General features: G+C 39.1%; 1 protein-coding gene across 20 annotated transcripts in view; it reads left to right on the forward strand.

The window, feature by feature from the left end:
- The window catches only part of LOC104930360 (calcium-activated potassium channel subunit alpha-1), an 89,270-nt gene extending 73,974 nt beyond the window's left edge, over positions 1-15,296 (forward strand). For 7 of the 20 annotated variants that reach the window (XM_019278841.2, XM_019278843.2, XM_019278842.2 and 4 more), the window contains 11 exons: positions 2,424-2,547; positions 2,914-3,138; positions 4,154-4,346; positions 5,253-5,366; positions 5,574-5,666; positions 6,663-6,793; positions 7,557-7,751; positions 8,291-8,409; positions 8,538-8,759; positions 12,181-12,209; positions 13,034-15,296. In XM_019278841.2, coding sequence (XP_019134386.1) covers positions 2,424-2,547; positions 2,914-3,138; positions 4,154-4,346; positions 5,253-5,366; positions 5,574-5,666; positions 6,663-6,793; positions 7,557-7,751; positions 8,291-8,409; positions 8,538-8,759; positions 12,181-12,209; positions 13,034-13,185 — 1,597 coding nt within the window. In that variant the 3' untranslated portion in view covers positions 13,186-15,296. The remainder of the gene's footprint in view (positions 1-2,423; positions 2,548-2,913; positions 3,139-4,153; positions 4,347-5,252; positions 5,367-5,573; positions 5,667-6,662; positions 6,794-7,556; positions 7,752-8,290; positions 8,410-8,537; positions 8,760-12,180; positions 12,210-13,033) is intronic. The other 13 variants (XM_019278844.2, XM_019278845.2, XM_019278846.2 and 10 more) reach the window with 3 other exon arrangements.
- Positions 15,297-18,258: the final 2,962 nt, after the last annotated feature.

An 18,258-nucleotide genomic window follows, 5' to 3' on the forward strand; every position in this document is an offset into this window, starting at 1 on the left:
AATAGTGCCAAATTTATGCATGTGTTGATTTACAGGAGATTTATTAATGTCATCATCTGTCAAGCACAAATGCAAAAGCAAGTCCAGCTTCTGAAATGTGAAGATTGACTGCTTTACTCTGTTTGTATATGAATTTAAATTTAATATATTTGGGTTTTGGACTAAATTTTATTGGGTAATTTTAACACTATTATTCAAATGTAAACAACAACAACAAAAGAAACTATAGGTGATATTTCCTCCTGCTCCTGTGTTTGATCTTACATTTTCAAGTTTTGTACTTTTATGTCATATTTTACGTACTTTCACCCTCAGAATTTAATGTGCACACACTCTGTCCTTTCAAATTAAAATAGCTTTGACAGATAAGATTCTGAGAGGTAGAAAATGGCAGAAAAGACATTTCATTCTCCGACTACTTTCATTCTTGAAAGGACATCCAGGTCTTGCCTAGGGGTATATAAGCCCAAGGCGGGCCTTTTTGGCTTCAGTCTCTTGGAGCCCAAGGGACGGTAGTTTCAGTTGACACTTTAATGCATACTTAACATGTTACTTAAAGTAGCATTCTTTTAAAGTACTCACATGGATTAAAGAGACGCTCTTCTTACGCTGAGACGACTCAAAGTATTTTTAAAGGTTTTGGACAGAGACACAAGTCTCCTGTCTGGGTTTTTAGAAGATAAAATCTTCAGCTCTGATCTGAATCTGACAAAGTCCATTTAGTGCAAATGGAATTGTGTTGGGCTGCACGCGGCCAACGTAGATAGCACTGTAGCTGATGGTGTTCGACCACATTGGCTGGTTCAGGCTTATCCAGTTTCTATGTTCACCTTTTGTCTTCCTCCAGCAGTCCAAACACAGCAGGGTAAGAAATGTGGAAATTTGGTAATGTAATATTATTGTACATGGAATCATATCGTGATGATGTGATCGCATTGTGTTAGAAACTAATGATTCTAAGAAAACCATCATTTAAAATTGTAATTAAAAATATAGTTAATCACACTATTTACTTATGCATACATACACAAAATATCACTATCAGAAAACCAAAACTGATTTCAGATAATTGCCTGTAGACATAAATGTGGGTTTTTTTTTTATCCCTGTGATAGACTGCGGACCTGTTCAACATACACTCTGCCTCTCATAATGCATGCTGGGATAGGCTGCAGCCCCACAACAATGATGGACATATTAGAGAATGGATAGTTTGGAAGAAATGGCCTAAATTGGTTACAATAAAACTGCAGGAACTGTACCTTACTTTGAGAACAGATCAGAACTACGTCTTTGGGCTGAAAGCTGGGCACTTGTAAACACTTTGTAAGGTATGGCTCAAGACAATAACATCCAGGAAAAAAAAAGAAAGTTAAATCTCAAAAGAAAAATGTGTCTTTGTGACAATAGCACCTGATGTTGGGTATGAGCATGCATTATTTCTGTTGGGAGGAAGATATTACTTTTATGATTTTTTTTACATTTACGCGTTTAATTTAAACATATTTTGTTTTTGTTTTTTGTTTTTTTTCCGTAAATTAATCTACTTATTTAACTGTATGGGGGTTTTATTAGTTGTTTTTTCTGGTAAAACAAGTATCTTATATTTTAATATATCTCTAGGAACTCAAAAGATCACATCACTCTGACCAGAACAAGAATCTTACAACCGCAGGTTATCATGTTGGGAGACCACTTTAGTGGTCAGTCTTTAGGGAATATGAAGCTCACCAATGCACCCAGTGAAATTAGTTTATGTAGTTCTGATGCTCTGTTTAAACTTTAATACCTTCCAGTTTCAAAAGCAAATGAGATTGGGCAAATCGCTGAAATATTTAAAGTCTGGTCTGTTAAAGCTTTTACCACGCAGCACACTACGTCAAAAACTGTATGCAGTAAGGGGGCGTAATTGCATCTCCGTGCTCATGCCAGTCAACGCAGTGTGTCGCTGCCATCTCCTTCCGCCTGGCTGCCGCTGCTGATGTCGCTCTGCTTGATGACATGGCAGTTTTGTTGGCATTTCTGCAGATGGCCTCTGACGGGAATGAGCGAAGAGGGAAAAAAAAAGGAAGAAAGCTACTGATTTGTTTGGATTTTCCAAAATCCTCTAATGGTCAATTGATGTTTTTGACAATTAAAAAGGTCTAATTTTAAATTATAATTTAAATCATCTTTTTTTTTCTATTTATTGTATTGTATTTAAAATGTTTTATTGATTTTACTCTTATTATTATTATCACTTAATCATTACATAATTTTGACATGGGTATATGGGTATACCTATTAAAAAGGTGCTATATAAATTAGATTATTAGATTATAATTTAATTAGGGAAAAGCAAAGAACTAGTTCATTCAATCCACATTAACAGCGTCTGATGGTCTTCTTTCATTTCCTCCCTCTCGTCTTTTTTGTTTGATTAGACATGACCCGCTCCTCATCCCGGGAAACGAGCAGATTGAGAGCATGGATGAGAACGTAAAGAAATACGACTCCACGGGGATGTTTCACTGGTGCCCGTCCAAAGACATCGAGAAGGTCATCTTGGTAGGTTCTGCTCCTTTACTCGGCACACGTCATTTGTCCCTGACACTCTTCTCCCCGGTGACAGATGTGTCATGTCACAAAGCACCATCAGAGGTTGACAGGGCACTTAAACACTCTGTAATGAGGTGTTTGACATGTCATTTGCTATATGGGGGCCCTGTACATAGAACATTTCTTGTACTAATACATATGCCATTTTTCAAATTACTTTCATAGTCTATTGCAGTCATGAACTGCATGATATATTTTACCGGGTGAGTAGGCAAGTGAAAGAAGAGAAAGCCCTAACATTTGCTAGAACGGGCAGTTTATGCCACATGTCTGTCATAAATATCATTTTTTAAAATCACTTCCTTTCCCTCTCAGACCCGGAGTGAGGCAGCCATGACTGTTCTGAGCGGTCACGTGGTCGTGTGCATATTCGGAGACGTGAAATCTGCTCTGATCGGTCTGCGAAACTTTGTCATGCCTCTGAGAGCAAGCAACTTTCACTACCATGAGCTGAAGCACATCGTGTTTGTCGGCTCCCTCGAGTATCTGAAGCGGGAGTGGGAGACTCTTCATAATTTTCCAAAGGTCTCCATTTTACCCGTGAGTACAATGAAATTACCCATTTAAAAAATTCATCTACTGTTACAGATCTGACAAAATAAACAACCCTGTCTCCAAAAGATTACTTCTGTGCGCAATAAACTTGCATTTCAAATATATTTTGTAGCAAACGCAAATGCCATGGTTCACCACTATGGTCCAGATTGAAATATCTCAACAATAGATTGCCTTAAAATTTCATCATGAAAACATTCACCGTACCCAAACAATATATCCTGATGACTTTGTTGACCCTTTTACTTTTCCTCTAGAAATAAAATATACTTAACAACTATTGGATGGGATACTTCAGTGATGGTGTAAAGGTCAAAATCTTAAAAGTTTATCCAGCTATATATTTTGTGAAAAGTTGTCTACTTCAAATATTTGCTCCTGGCAACTAAAGCACAACTAACATTTTCATGGATATGTTTAATGAATTCAGAGAATAGTACACTGTGAAGACGTAGATTTACTACCCTCTTAAGTCATTATGGACAAAAATGTGTTTTGAGCAGTGATGAAGTTGTTTAAGAGTTTCATGCAGAAGAAAATATTCATTTGTGAAGTTTTTATAGCAGTAGACATTTTTGTTCTTAACGACTTAAGAGGGTAGTAAATTAAACACACGAGGGTTAAATATTAAAAAATTACAGCCAGGACTACTTTTTCAATGTTGAATCAAAACCCATCTTAAACGGTTGTTTCAACATAACACACATTGGAGGCGGGAAGACTGATGTGTGCTTTATTCACTAAACCATCCACCATTACCACCTTACTATGACTTTTGTGCAGCGTCAAGGTCGCACTTGTAGACTGGAAAAGCCAATAAAGTTTCCTCTCATATTTGACTTTTGAAGTACTTTAGTAGTATATAAAAGTATTTTGTGGTTGTCAGGGATGACATTAGGCTCAAGGATGAGAACTGCAATTTAAAAGTTGCCACATTTTCATTTACCTCTTGTGTCACATAGGTGAGATAACAAATTGTCTCCTTCACTTCCACTCAAAGGGCACACCGTTGAGTCGGGCAGATCTGAGGGCTGTCAACATCAACCTCTGCGACATGTGTGTCATTCTGTCAGCCAATCAGAACAATATTGACGATGCATCACTGCAGGACAAAGAATGCATCTTGGCGTCACTCAACATCAAATCCATGCAGTTTGACGACAGCATTGGGGTCTTGCAGGCTAATTCCCAAGGTAAGGAGCCTATCCTATCATAGTTCACTGCACCGCCTGGAAGGGACAGGGCCCTGGCATAGAGAATATCCCTCACTGGGTGCTGCCTGGCTGACCTGGTGTCACTGCGTTTGACACTAAACCCTACTGACTATTCCTCAGGTTACTGTAACAACTGGTTTCTTCACAAACCTAATTGGTGGCAACAGGGACAGCGTTGGCACAAAAGCCACAATGTATGGGACTAGGATACTAAAAAAATGTATAATTTATGAATATTGCATGTCACCGCTTTCAAAACTGCAACTGAAGCACTCAGTTAGCTTGAGACAGCCTTCAATAATGGTCATTCTTCAGCACTGAGAGAAATGCTTTTAAAAACCTTTTGACCCGAGGAGAGGGGAAAAAACCCACTGCCAATTTCATTATTTCTCTAATACATGTATGACCTCGCATTTGCCTTAGTCAGCAGTAAGTGATGGATGTCAAAACACGGCCTATGTATAATACATACAGCATCACTGATTTAATGTGCTTACTTGTCAGTCTGAGGAAAGCAAGGAATGTCAAGTCAATTTGAATTCAATCTTGCGTCACTTATTTTCTATTTCATGGCTCCATACTGTACATGCGGTTTTTGTCTATGTGTGTGTGTGTGTGTGTGTGTGCGTGTAAAAGGTTTCCGTCTTTGTGCACACACAATCTAACAGAAACAAAATGAGCAGTATGTCACATCTATTATATATGGACTAATATTGGACCTTGTCAAGAATATGGTACCATTGCACTCAGCAACTTTATGCTTTAGCAGTGGCCGGGAATGGATGAAATAGCCCCAGCGTATTACTTCTGCTGATATGCCTGTTTGTTGCCTCTGATGAAGTATTGAATATTGCATTAACAGTGTGTGTGTGTGTGTCTATTTAGGCTTCACACCACCGGGGATGGATAGATCCTCACCTGAAAACAGCCCAGTCCATGGATTAGTAAGGCAGACCTCTGTCACCACTGGAGCAAATATTCCCATCATAACAGAACTAGGTATGTTTGCTGTTGTATATTTGTCAGTTGATTGATAGTGTTTTTTTTTCAGTTAAGTAGTTGTTAACAGATCTGAAAACACAATTTCTGCAATTAGAAGCTGTCAGCACTTGATTAACCGTACTAAAAGTGGTGTTTTATGTTTGTTTGTTTTTTTGTCCCTTACTGACATGCTCCAGTAACTGTTTTTCCTTAACACTTGTCTAGCACCATTAGCAAAGCCAGGCAAAAAACTGCCTGTGATTTCATTCAGTCAGGATAAAAGCAGTGGGACCAGCATACAAATGATAACTGAGCTTGGTAAGAAGTGCCTCTGTCCTGTACTGCAGTGTTGTAACTGCTGCTGCCTCCATATCAGCTTTCTTTTGATTTCTCTCGCTGCACAAGAGGCTCAGTCCATTCCCATGGCATCACTTTGAGCACATTTTACCCTTGGTTCTGGTTGAAAATTGCCTGTCTTGTTTTGGCCCCTTATCTCAAAGCAAAAATTTTTCCCTTTTATTTTTCTAAGAATTACAAGGCCTTTGATCCCTCAGAAGTCCTTGTGGCTGTTTTCATAGGATCTTCTGTCGGATCACGTTCTCTGGCCCGTACCCTTCTTTCATCTCAGCCCTGTCGATATGACTGACATTTATTTCTGTCCTCACAGAAGTAGCTGTTCTCCAACTAAATTTTGCATCATTACTTTCTTCCAGCTACTGCATGTGTTTTTGTGCTCATAGACATCTTCAAAGAAGGTTCTGGGGCAATGAGATACTTTCATTTGTTTTGACATGGAAGTACAAGTAATTGGAAGTTCTGTCTTGGTTTTACAAGACAAACACTGGCATATTGGTGTTGGTGATATTGTCTTCAGGGGGACTTGAATCGAGGCCTGGAGCTTTGACAATATGCATGGTGTCATGAGTGTGCATGAATGGTCTGGATATGGAATGTGGCAGATGTTAGTTGGCCACAAGGCCAAAGAGAAATAGCAGACAAGATTTAATTTCAGTTGGTTAAAAGAAAACTGACCAAAAATTCAAGAAATTCAGGAGAACTTCTTGAACCATACACAGATTTTCTAATACAGTCCATATCTGCAGCTTGTGACTGTTCACTGTGTGACTGTGCACAACCACTTTTGTGTCCTCCTCTTCACATGAATTAAGTATTTGCCTGATATGTATGCTTGAGCACACAGTCCATGCTTTTCTTTCAAATCACAAAATAATTCCATAAAATCAGATTTTATCGTGCAGAAAACATAAAATAAACTTTAAAAAAGTAACAAAATTTACATGTTTACCCCTGTAGTGAATGACTCGAACGTTCAGTTCCTGGACCAAGATGACGACGACGACCCAGACACAGAGTTATACCTCACTCAGCCTTTTGCCTGTGGGACGGCCTTCGCAGTCAGTGTGCTGGATTCCTTAATGAGTGCTGTAAGTGGGAATCGATTTAGCTTCCCAATAATATTAGCTTATGATGGAGTTTTTTTGTGCAGTGACATAACATCTATCAGTCATGTGAAATATGCAAAGAAATCTTGTGCTTTGAGGACGAGAATACCTTCAGAAATCAAAGCACTCTGTGCTCGCGTTAAAACAATAGATGACAAGACTGCAACTTGTACTAGGTATGATGGCTTCACTTGTCTGCCTTTCAGTTTGAGTGAGGTTAGAACAAAGCTGCTTTCAAGTGCGCTCCAGTCTAGACAAAGGTAATGCTACCTAATAGACAGCCCTCATCCATCATTTTAGTCAATAGCGCTGTCAGCAGCCAAGGGAGATGTCACCGTGCTGTACAAGCAGAGGGAGACAAGAGACTGCGGTGTAAAGAGAAGGGCAGATATCTGCCCCCTTTTTTAGCATCAACAAAGCAGTAACTTGTTGGGATTAAAAAGATAACTTTACTGGAGAAAGTGCATCTGCAGGCTTAATGTGCAGTTGTTTTCACATAATTGTCTGTCTGTTTAGCTGTAAGAAATGTCTTGGCAGCATGAATGTGTACATTGACTTTCTATGTCTCTCTCTGATGGGAGTAAGAACAACCTGCAGTAATTGGATTCTCCTGTCTTTCTCACTCAGTGTGACGCAACAGAGCAGGGTTAAATAGCATCATTTGGCTTGACATTGAGGGGGTTCAGTTGTGACTCTGTTAGTGTTTTCTTAAGGATTTACTCCCTCTTTACACTCATTCCTTCAGACATACTTCAATGACAATATCCTCACCTTGATCCGGACGCTGGTAACAGGCGGGGCGACACCAGAGCTGGAGGGGCTGCTGGCAGAGGAGAATGCATTACGGGGCGGCTACAGCACGCCACAGACCCTGGCGAACAGGGACAGGTGTCGCGTGGCACAGCTGGCCTTGTACGACGGGCCCTTTGCCGACCTCGGGGTAAGTGACTGATCTTGTCACCCAAGGGCTAAGCTCATCTTTGTCTGCTTGTGTTGTGGGAGCTGACTCTAGTGAAAGGATTCAGGGATTGTATGTCCAAATAGAGGTGAGTTCTCTATCAAGAGAGAGAGTTTTAAAACCAATCCAGTCATCCTCAAATACAGTAAGAAGAAGAATAAGTAAAAATCTGAGCACTATTACCTTACATATTCATACAGTATGTGATGTCAGACAGACTGTTAGCTGCAGGGGAAAGTGTCCAGTCATACTAATAACTTAAAGTAATTTAAATTATTGCAAATTAAACAGCAAAGATCTTAAAGGGTCCAGTGTGTAGGATTTAGTGGCACCTAGCTGTGAAGCTGCAAATTGCAACCAAATGAATACTCACACCTCACCCTCTCCTTCCAAGTTTGTAAGATTAGAAGGCATTAAGACATTTTGAGGGCTGATTTATGATTATTTTGATGCCAAATGTGATGCTTTTGTTAAAATGCAGTGTGTACTACACAGTTTTTGTTTTTGTCATCGTCTTGCAGGATGGTGGTTGTTATGGTGACCTGTTTTGTAAAGCCCTGAAAACATACAACATGCTGTGTTTTGGCATCTATCGGTTACGAGACGCACATCTTAACGCTCAAAACCAGTGTACCAAACGGTGAGTACAGACCTTGCTGTGTCCTTGCATTTAGTTGCTCAAAACAGCCACATAAAAAAGGCTTTAAAAAAAACTTGTACTACACTAAATTTAGATCTGGTCTCCCATCTGTTCGCTCTCTCCTCTAGGTATGTCATAACCAATCCACCGTATGCGTTTGAGCTGGTGCCCTCAGACCTGATATTCTGCCTGATGCAGTTTGACCACAACGCTGGCCAGTCTCGAACCAGCCTCTCCCACTCTTCACATTCGTCCCATTCCTCCAGCAAAAAGAGCTCCTCGGTCCACTCTATCCCAACCACCAACCGCACCAACCGCAACAAAAGCAGGGACTCACGAGACAAACAAAAGTATGTGCCCCTCTAAAGCTCTCTGACTGTCTTTGTGACCGTGAACAGTGCCTGCCAACAGTTGTTGTCCTGTGTGTCCTTTTGCAGACAGACTGTAACATGTCTGGGTGTTGAGGTGTGTATGTTTGTCTGAATGTGTATGTATGTTACTTGTATGTCTTAGCTTGCATTCAACAACCCACAAACAGTACATAACCGTGTGGTTTGACCTTTGAGCAGGGTCACCTCATTGTTGAGGGCAGATGGTAAAGTAGACAATGACGAAGGAGTTTTGTCTTTCCTTGAGGCCATCAACACAGTCAGCTTTTCTCTTTCTTCTTTCCATCCATTGGTTGTTACTGTAGTTTCTAAACGTTTGCGTACTTGTAAAAATGCCAAGAACTACAGTAAATGTTTACCAGGGTTGTCTAATAATCTTAATTCCAAATTGTTATAGTGTAACATATTCTTTCTTGATTTTCACTATTTTTTTTTATTCTATAAACCTTTTCAAAGCCCTCTGTAGTAAAAGGCAAGATATCAGAATCAACAGATAGATTTTGTTTATAGTAAACTCTGAGACACATACACATGTAGAAGCTCTGTATGTATCATTCAGATTCACTTAGTTCAGTTATTTCATTTAAAATATAAAACAAATGTTTGTTTTGATTTCACGGTAGTGCTTTTACCTACATACACAGGTGACATGAATAAAATGGCTCCACTTTGGAATGATGCCATCTCGGACAGGCCCTAAAAGTATTTGCATTTTTGTGAACATACATTGCAAGAACGTATGTCTCCTCAGAGTAGGAAACATTTTCCTGTGTTGAGTCTGATCTCTGTGATAAAGGTCACCGGGTGTCTACATTTAGGATTCCAAGTTTTGCTCTGTTGAAACGTATGTTTTGTTTCAATTAAAGCTGAATCTTATTGTATTTGAACTGCACTTTAAATTACATGTCTTAAAAGTTCATATTATGTCATGTCTATGAACATCATGTTCTCTTACTGCCTTTTGATTTCCATGAACATTCAAATGCTATAATTAAATGTTCTTTGTCATCATGAAGTATTAATTATTTACAAGTAGAAGATGTTATTAATAAAGTTACACCATTTACATTGTCTTCACATGTAAATGTCACATTACGGTCTCATTTCATAATTGTTAAACTTGTTTTCAAGCCATTTCAGTGAATGTTTGGATATCTAATAACATGGTTTTTCTTACTTGGTGGATTACAAGTAATTATTTAGAGACTGGATAATGAGCAACTGTACACTTTCACATCTCCTGGACTGTGCCTATAAATCCTTTTCATGTAAACCACAAACAAAATCCATGCAGAAAAGCATGAAGCAGAAGAAAATCCTTGATGTGTTGCTAAAAATACAGACACAGAGGAAAAGTCGTAAACCTTAGAGTCCACAGAATACATGTAGACTGGATTGGCAAAATCCCATGACCTCTCCAGTAGTCTGTTGTTACATGAGCAGGCCAGATTCCACATTAAGCAATGTGATACTCTGGCGATAACTGGCGCACACCTTCAGGTCACCTTATTCAAAAAGGGGAACCACCATCCATTTGCTAGACCATAGGCACTGTCCCTCACTGCTACGTGACATTGACAAAAAGATGTCCAACATTGCCATGTCCACAGAAGGTGGTTCATTTGATATTGTGCGTTCCTCAAAGCTTCCTTCCACAGCTCAACAGTAGCTCCAGTAGAGGTAAGCTTATGGAGTTGTCTGATAGGAGAATGAAAATCCTTCTCCATTACCTCCTCAAATACCTCCCTTATGCATGTTTTCTGCAACCATAGATGATACAATACTCCTAGCCTCTAGATGCCTGTCTGTTGATTCGGGAATCCCCTGAGACAAATAAGCCTTCTTTACCACTGGTATACAACAGCGGGCTCTGAAACAGTGACTTTCTGGCAGCTCTAAAGTGAATCGTTTCTGCAACTGCAGGCTTTGGACATGGCCTCCAACCTCCCTCTGGATGCATAGCAAAGTTCTCCAGTCAGACTTTGTGGAAAGGAATTTAAAATGTTCCCAGTTCACCACCATTTTGCATTTGAGTTTTACCAAGTTCGCCTGGCAGCCCATGAATTTCATTTCCCAAGTGGTGACCAGTCGACAGCTCTGCTACTTTCTTCACCTGAGCATGACCTATAGCAGCTGACGGAATAATGACTTCAAAGTCGATCATCAATCTTTGGTTCAAGTTGTTCTGGAACCATGAACAATTACAGCCCAATAACCCAAGAAAATGTTTTGTCATGGACAGTTTATGACTAGAATAGAAATTCTGTAACAAAGCACTATCCAGATTTAGATCAGGCAGGTGGATCCTCCCAACAGTTCCCCTCCGGGTTTCCAGTCTTCAGGTGGCACTCTATATAGGACACGAACCAGAGACTTCAAAAAGGCTGGAAATTTAAGATTATTGTTTGCTGTACAAACGAAAACACACAAAGAACAGCTCGAGCCTTCATCTTTACAGAATGAGGCAACCCTCCCTCTCCTTTTCGGGGGAAAACTCCAACACGGCAATGCTTAGCCGGAGGTTCATGAGTATCACCAAGCCCACCTTGTGCCTCTAACCCTGAGGCAACTCCAGAAAAGGAGAGAATCCAATCTCTATCCAGGAGCATGGCAGTTTGACTGCGGTTGGCAATAGAGCAACATGAATTTAAATTTAAATGGTCAAAGCCTATTACAGTGTACAAGGAGCCATAGTATTCCCAGGCAGGATGTAGAGTAGCTGCTATTAGTTAATATTGTCCATAATTGTGTGTATTTTCATTACGAATAACTCAATGTTTTCTATTATTAACATATTTAGAGGATTTTGCAGAAGTGGTGCAGGTATGCATTCTACAATTGTTGCTATGGGACAATATTCACCTTCAAATATTCTTTGAGTGTTCATTCAAAAAGGTGAATGAGCACATGTTACATTTTCACAGCTGCTGAATGAATACTACCAAAAATGATATGGTTAGTGGTCTGTGCCAATTTGAAATTCATTTACATCGCACATTTTTACGGAAATAATTTCATTTCTTTGTGGAGTTGCTAAGTTGCCCTTGTTTTGTGCCGGTCAAAGCACAGTTGGTATGTTAACTGCATGCTTACATCTTAAACATGGACATCATCATCCTTCCAATTGCTTCCAACGGGCATGGATACAATGTGGCTGCTTGACATATGCTACAATGGCACTATGATGACATGATACATTTTTCTTTATTTTTTCGCTGAGTTGTTGGTCGCACCCTACTGTTTAACCTACACTATGTAAGGAGAGCATCTGCTGTTTGTTTGTTTTTTTCTGATCATCATGCTGTGCAGTTTCTGTTATTAATGGTCATTTTAGTATTTCCCATTTAGCTTACATTTAGTGTACTACTTTCTTTTTCCAAAGTGCAACAAGGATGAATAGAGTGGGCCAAGGTATGGACGTGAATGATTATGCATGATGTTAAATAATGCATTGAACACGGTCATGTCCTTGCTGACATTTTGCCCTCTGAATGAAAGCCAAGTAGTTTTGTGTTTTCAAATGACTGCATCAGGACTGCATGGTTATGACCTATGCGGTACATCTCACTGTAGGTTTGACTGTAGAATGTGTGCAACTGAATGGTTTGATGCTACTTCACTTATCAAGTGATGTTTGATGTTTTATCTTGGCAACGTGTCTACTGGCATATATGTTAATGTACTGTACCCACCACTGCCTTAAGTCACGTTGATGAAAATGCATGACCATGGACATTGCCAAGTGGATGAATCACCAGCTATATATTATTTTACTATTTTACTTCTACAAGAAAAGAAAGTCGCATCAAGCCAAAAGCCTGAAGCCCCTCAGAAAGATTTAAAAAGAAAAACTTTGACAGTATGAATTGCGAAGTTAAAAATATTAACTTCTAATACAGTGAAATATGGTGGTATCTGCATGTCTGCTGACCCAACACAACAGCATGATTCAATAGTACAGATTAAAAAACAGGAGATGGGTGACTTTACAGAGGAGAAAACTGGGACATTGAGTTATACTTACCATTTAAAAAAAACTTCTTCAAGGATTTATCACGTCAGAATTTCTTCCTACAAAATCGATTGTTTGCGTTAAAATATAAAATGTCCTCCCAATGTTCTGTGTGCACTTGAAACACACACAAAAAAAATGAAATTGCAATTGACGTCCATGTAGCATTAACTGTCTCATGTCCCTCCTTCTTTGTCTCTGTATGATTTTGGCTCTTTCTCAGAAAAGACATGGTTTACAGATGAGCCAGAGAATACGCACCTGAGGACCATACAGATCAAGCCTGTGAATACTCTCACCATCAACCAAATCAGTCAATATAAATCCACAAGCAGCTTGATTCCACCCATCAGAGAAGCAGAAGACGAGTGCTGAGTTCCAGACCCGCACCGACACCTAAGCGCTTGGATTCCAGGAAGACTAATCGTGTAGGTGTCAGACTGGGACTCGGGATATCTTCTCATCTGCAAATCATAAACTGACATTAGAGAAGAGACGAACCATACTGCTTTCCTCATTCATCTCCGCAGCAAGCTTATTGTACTTCACTGAATCATACATGAAATATACATGAAGACAATCATAGTCAAATGTCGCAGCCACTCAAATATTAGTTTGCACAGCTAATCTTTAGTGGTGACCAGACTCCATGACTTTTTTTTTTTTTTTCCATTTTGGGGAATGAGGGTCACTTTAAGGATAAATCAATACTACTACTACTAAAGGAGGGGATTATTATGATAACTGGATCAAGTTTTGCAAAAGTTGCCTTTTTAGCTGTTGATGAACAACTACTACTAATACTACTGCATTTACTTTACCCAGTGTTGCAGAGTTATACTGTACAGTATGTTAAAATGTGTATTTTACATCTAGTTGCGATCCCACCACAATGGCATTGTTAGTGACTGACTCTCAGTGATTCCTTTGCCATTTGGAGCTAATTCACAACATTTGTGACGGTTAAGACGGCCAGTGTCCATGTGTAAATGGCATTTGGCTCCAGCCTTATCTCTATCCAATTATATTTGTCTTATCTTTGCCTTTTTGAGTCGTTTGTTATAAATGTTTTCATGTTGCTGTTTGGTTGCAATGTCCAAAACCCCAGAAATCTTATTAAGTAAAGCTTTCAAGTATCCGCAAAGTTTCTCCAGGGGTAAAATGTTTTTTTTTCTTTTCTTTTCTTTTCTTTTCTTTTCTTTTTTTTGTCAGTAGCCAAACATGATAGAGCTGTTTTGCCAACATTAGAATATAACCAAAAATCTCACACGGTTTCTGATAAAGAGACAGAGCTAAAGACATCATAGACAGCACAAAGCCAATGCCATATGATAAGTCTGTAGGTGAGTTGAACGTAAAAGCCACATATCGCATGAAGTGGGCATCTTTAAGTCCTCCTTTGGCTGTAAGCACTGCCTGACACAGGATTGTCTTGGAGGCCATTAAGCACTTGTTTGTACTCCATGACCAATCTTAATGCCATAAACTGACATGTTCATGCTTTTTTTCCTGTAAAAACAGCTCTATCATAAAAAGTGTTTTTGGTTGTTTATATGTTCTAATAGACTATATTCTGTTGATAAACCATCTTCGTGATCTACATCATATTAGATATATTCATAAAACACAACTGATGAAGTACCGTTCATTTGTGTCATGCAAGCTCAGAGTGGTTATTAATCTTGTCTTATTTAAATAATACAACATAGCTATATTGGCACTGTTGTCACTTTACATCAGAATCAATGAAGTGGAAAGAAAGGCTAAGAAAAAGACAAACAAACAAACGACACAAGCAATTCATAAAATCCTCAAAGTCTAGCCTAGAATTTATGTTGGATATGAAAAGAGAGAGAGAGAGAGAGAGAGAGAGAGAGAGGTTGTGACATTTTTACTGGCGCAGAGAACATCCAGATCATCCGTCCCTCAGTGCCAGTAATGTGCCAGGCAGTGCTGAAACCAACGGAGGACTCCAGAAGACCCACTGCTGCGAAAAGAGGCTTCTAGTTGAACTGGATTTAAGCAAAATTTACTTTTGCTGTGAGACTGAGAGATGTACTTTCCTCATTGCTTTCCATCTTTCCAGCTCAGAGAACATTTCAATTTCTTTGAATTTCTTAACACGAGGCTGGAACTCCCTGGGGATAACTATTAATGTAGTAAATAATTTGAAGTCTTAAAACTATTTTTAAATGACCCATTGTCAATAGCAGAGCCTAATAGCAATTCATTTTTAAGTACTCTTCAAAAAAGAAAAAAAAGAAAAAAAAAATCTGTAAAGCTTAATGTAAAATATTTCTTTCTAGTGTGTTCTTGTTTGACAGATATTCTTGTTTTACAGTACCTGTGGGGTTGAGAGACATTCAGCATCGCAGTCTAGTTTGTATTATTTTGTGATATTTTTTTTTTTTTAGCACATCGACTTGTGGATACAAAGACAGTGCTAAGTTGATATTTCTGACTATGTCATAATATCCAATAATAAATACAGTTTATTGTCTTGTACAAATAGGCTTGTACATAAATTGTACATGATTTCATTTTGTATTTTCACAAATTAAAAGCTGATGTATTGTGTTCTACAGTATGTCATGTCATTTATTTTATCAGACTTTTACTGTACCTGAATGTTTGCACACGAGGTTGAGTAAAGAAAACACTACACAGCAGCTCTCAGCCACATCTTACACATATGTCTATCAAAGAGTGAGTATATATATATATCCCGTGATGATGACATAAGACACTTTCTGATTGCCAGACTGATCATGTGACACGGGACACCTCCGTGCACCCTCTGGATAATAGCTGATAAAAACACTCTCCACTTTCTCGCCTTGGGGATAGAGAAGGTCCATCACGTTGCTTGTTAATGATTTTACACACCATGGCTCTGTGGGAGACTGTCAGCATGCCAATAATATTTACAGACTAACACCTCGCAGAGAGGGTGCTGATTTCCCTGATCCTCCTGCCAGCGGCAGTGTCACCTTCTTAGTAAACAAACACATGTAGCCATTGCACCTAAAAAAACACACTATTATATCAAGTATATATATATATCTGCATGCATTGAAAAGGTTTTAAATAAAGGTTCAATGCAGTGACATACTGAGAATAATTATAAATGTGCTCTGTAGAACTATGATGGCAATTGTGTCAGTAATTAAGGTTAATTATCAACCAATATTGCGTGAAAGCTCATAAAAGGAATGTAGTTAAGCGCCGATTTGTTTGAAAGGTGTGTCAGTCCTACAAACAAAATTAATGTAATTGCAAAAGTTAATTCACAATGATTATAGCTCAATAATGTTACACTACCGCCCAGAGGAAAAACAAAGGAGAGACCTGATATAAAATATAACTGTAGTGAATTATGGTTGCAACAGCCTAGCTCAGTGATTCCTGACCAGGGGAGTTCAAACCCCAGGGGGGCAAATTAGATAGATAGCTAACGTTAGCTAGCAAGAAGGACAAAGATAAATAGCACGGGGTCATCTTCATAAAAGGTCGTCTTCGTAAAAGGTGAGACTCTTCTGCCTTCACTGTGACTTTCTCTAGCGGTCAAATTAGTTTCTATCTATCTAGAAAACATACAATTATAGTTCCCATGAGTAAAACTAAAAAGAGTAAACAGTTAGCCCAATAGGAAATAAATATTTCAATTCTGGATTAGCAACACATCAGAGTAAGAGTCGCTTTGAAGCTCAAAATCTGTCGCCATGTTGGTTGTCGTGCCTCTTCCACCGCCCAGCTAATCTAAAAATCGACAAAGACGTGGATTATTGGCAGACCAAATGTTACCTGGGTGTTTAAACAAGCCTACCTGTCAATCAAAGCGGCTACACTGTTAATTATGCGTAACTTTAATATCAGTCGAACAGGCGAGTTATAGAGAACTTCACCCTCAGTACAGTTGTCATGAAAGGGGAAATTAGCCATAGAGACCAAAACCGGTTTTCGTACCAGGCTGTAAACATGTTTCTGCTGTGATGTTGGACATTTTAACCATAGACATAGATACGCAGACGTTGCATTGAGCGCTGAATCGTACGTCGACATCCCACATGTTCATCAATGTGAATATAAAAACGATTAATCAAAATCAGTTAAATGTAAACGTTAGTACTCTTTATTCAGAAAACCCTCATGTCACATCTACATTTCAGGATCTGGTTATTATAGACACAGATTAAATGTTAAATGTAAATATTTTCAATATTTATCATCACAGTAACAGTGTTACACACATTAGTAGCTGTAAACACTCAGCATTAGAAAAATACATACGTTGTTTTTGGTGCCTATTTGTTTCCCAGATATTTATTAGCGTGTGTGTGAATGGGTGTATAAGAGACATTAACTTAAAGCACTTTGTAGAAAGGCGCTTTATGACGTTCAGTCCATTTTCTTTTATTAGTTTACGGGGCAGATCTGCCACATCCAATATGGCGGACGCGTTAACGTAACACAGCAACGGACCAACCTGCTCAATGAGGCATCTATGTATATATGTCTATGATTTTAACATGGGGGCTTATGGAGGTTGACTCGTTTTGTAGCCAGCCTCAAGTGGCCGTTTAAGGAACTGCAATATTTAGGCTGCCGCTTGATCAGACAGCTAGCACAATGGCTAGTTTGTTTAGCAGCAAACTAATAGAAAATCAACAACCACAAAGCAGCTGTATCTAATAAAAGAGCATCACAGGGAGAGCTGTTTCTTTAACAAGAGCTTTAAAGGCTTTTTCGCTCTGCTGATGATTCGGAGATCTTTGAATGATGTTCCACAGAACTGTAACGCTGTATAAGAATTTACTTTTGCCCATGGATATCATAAATCTGAAAGGATTAACATAAACTGAACGACCTCTTATTGCAACCGTTATGTCATTCTCTGCTGAAACTGAAATAACAAGGAACTCCATTCTTCTCCTAACTAAATCTGCATAATATGTAACAGAGATCTGTAATTAAAATCTGTTGCTACGTGTAGCTACAAGTCACACTGGGCTGTGCATATATACAGAAATATACACACAAATCCATGGTCCCCTCTGAACACAACTCTTGTCCAGCTGCACAGACTTGGCTGGTGATAATAGTTTCCATGACAATGCAGCACTCCAAGTGCATCAATGCCAGCCTGGATAAACAGTGATCCTTTACCAAAACAAGGGGGTCATTACGGCAGCTTGTCAAATCAATGTTGAGAGTGTCCTCGCTGATTAAGGCGTCCCCTCTCAGTCCTGACACAGTGTCAATACTGGCTGGCCTGTGGCGGCACACTCCCATGATTGGACTGAAATGCCTATCAGTCAAGCAGCTGAGCTGGACTAATGATTCCCTGTGCTGCCTATTAGAGTGACATGACAATTTAATCCTGTGGGCCAGGCAAGGAAAAAGTGACCTTGGTGCTTTATATTGAGGCTGAGGTAAATTGACAAGAGC

This window comes from Larimichthys crocea, chromosome XVI, assembly GCF_000972845.2.
Source record: "Larimichthys crocea isolate SSNF chromosome XVI, L_crocea_2.0, whole genome shotgun sequence".
In the NCBI taxonomy this organism is placed as follows: Eukaryota; Metazoa; Chordata; class Actinopteri; family Sciaenidae; genus Larimichthys; species Larimichthys crocea.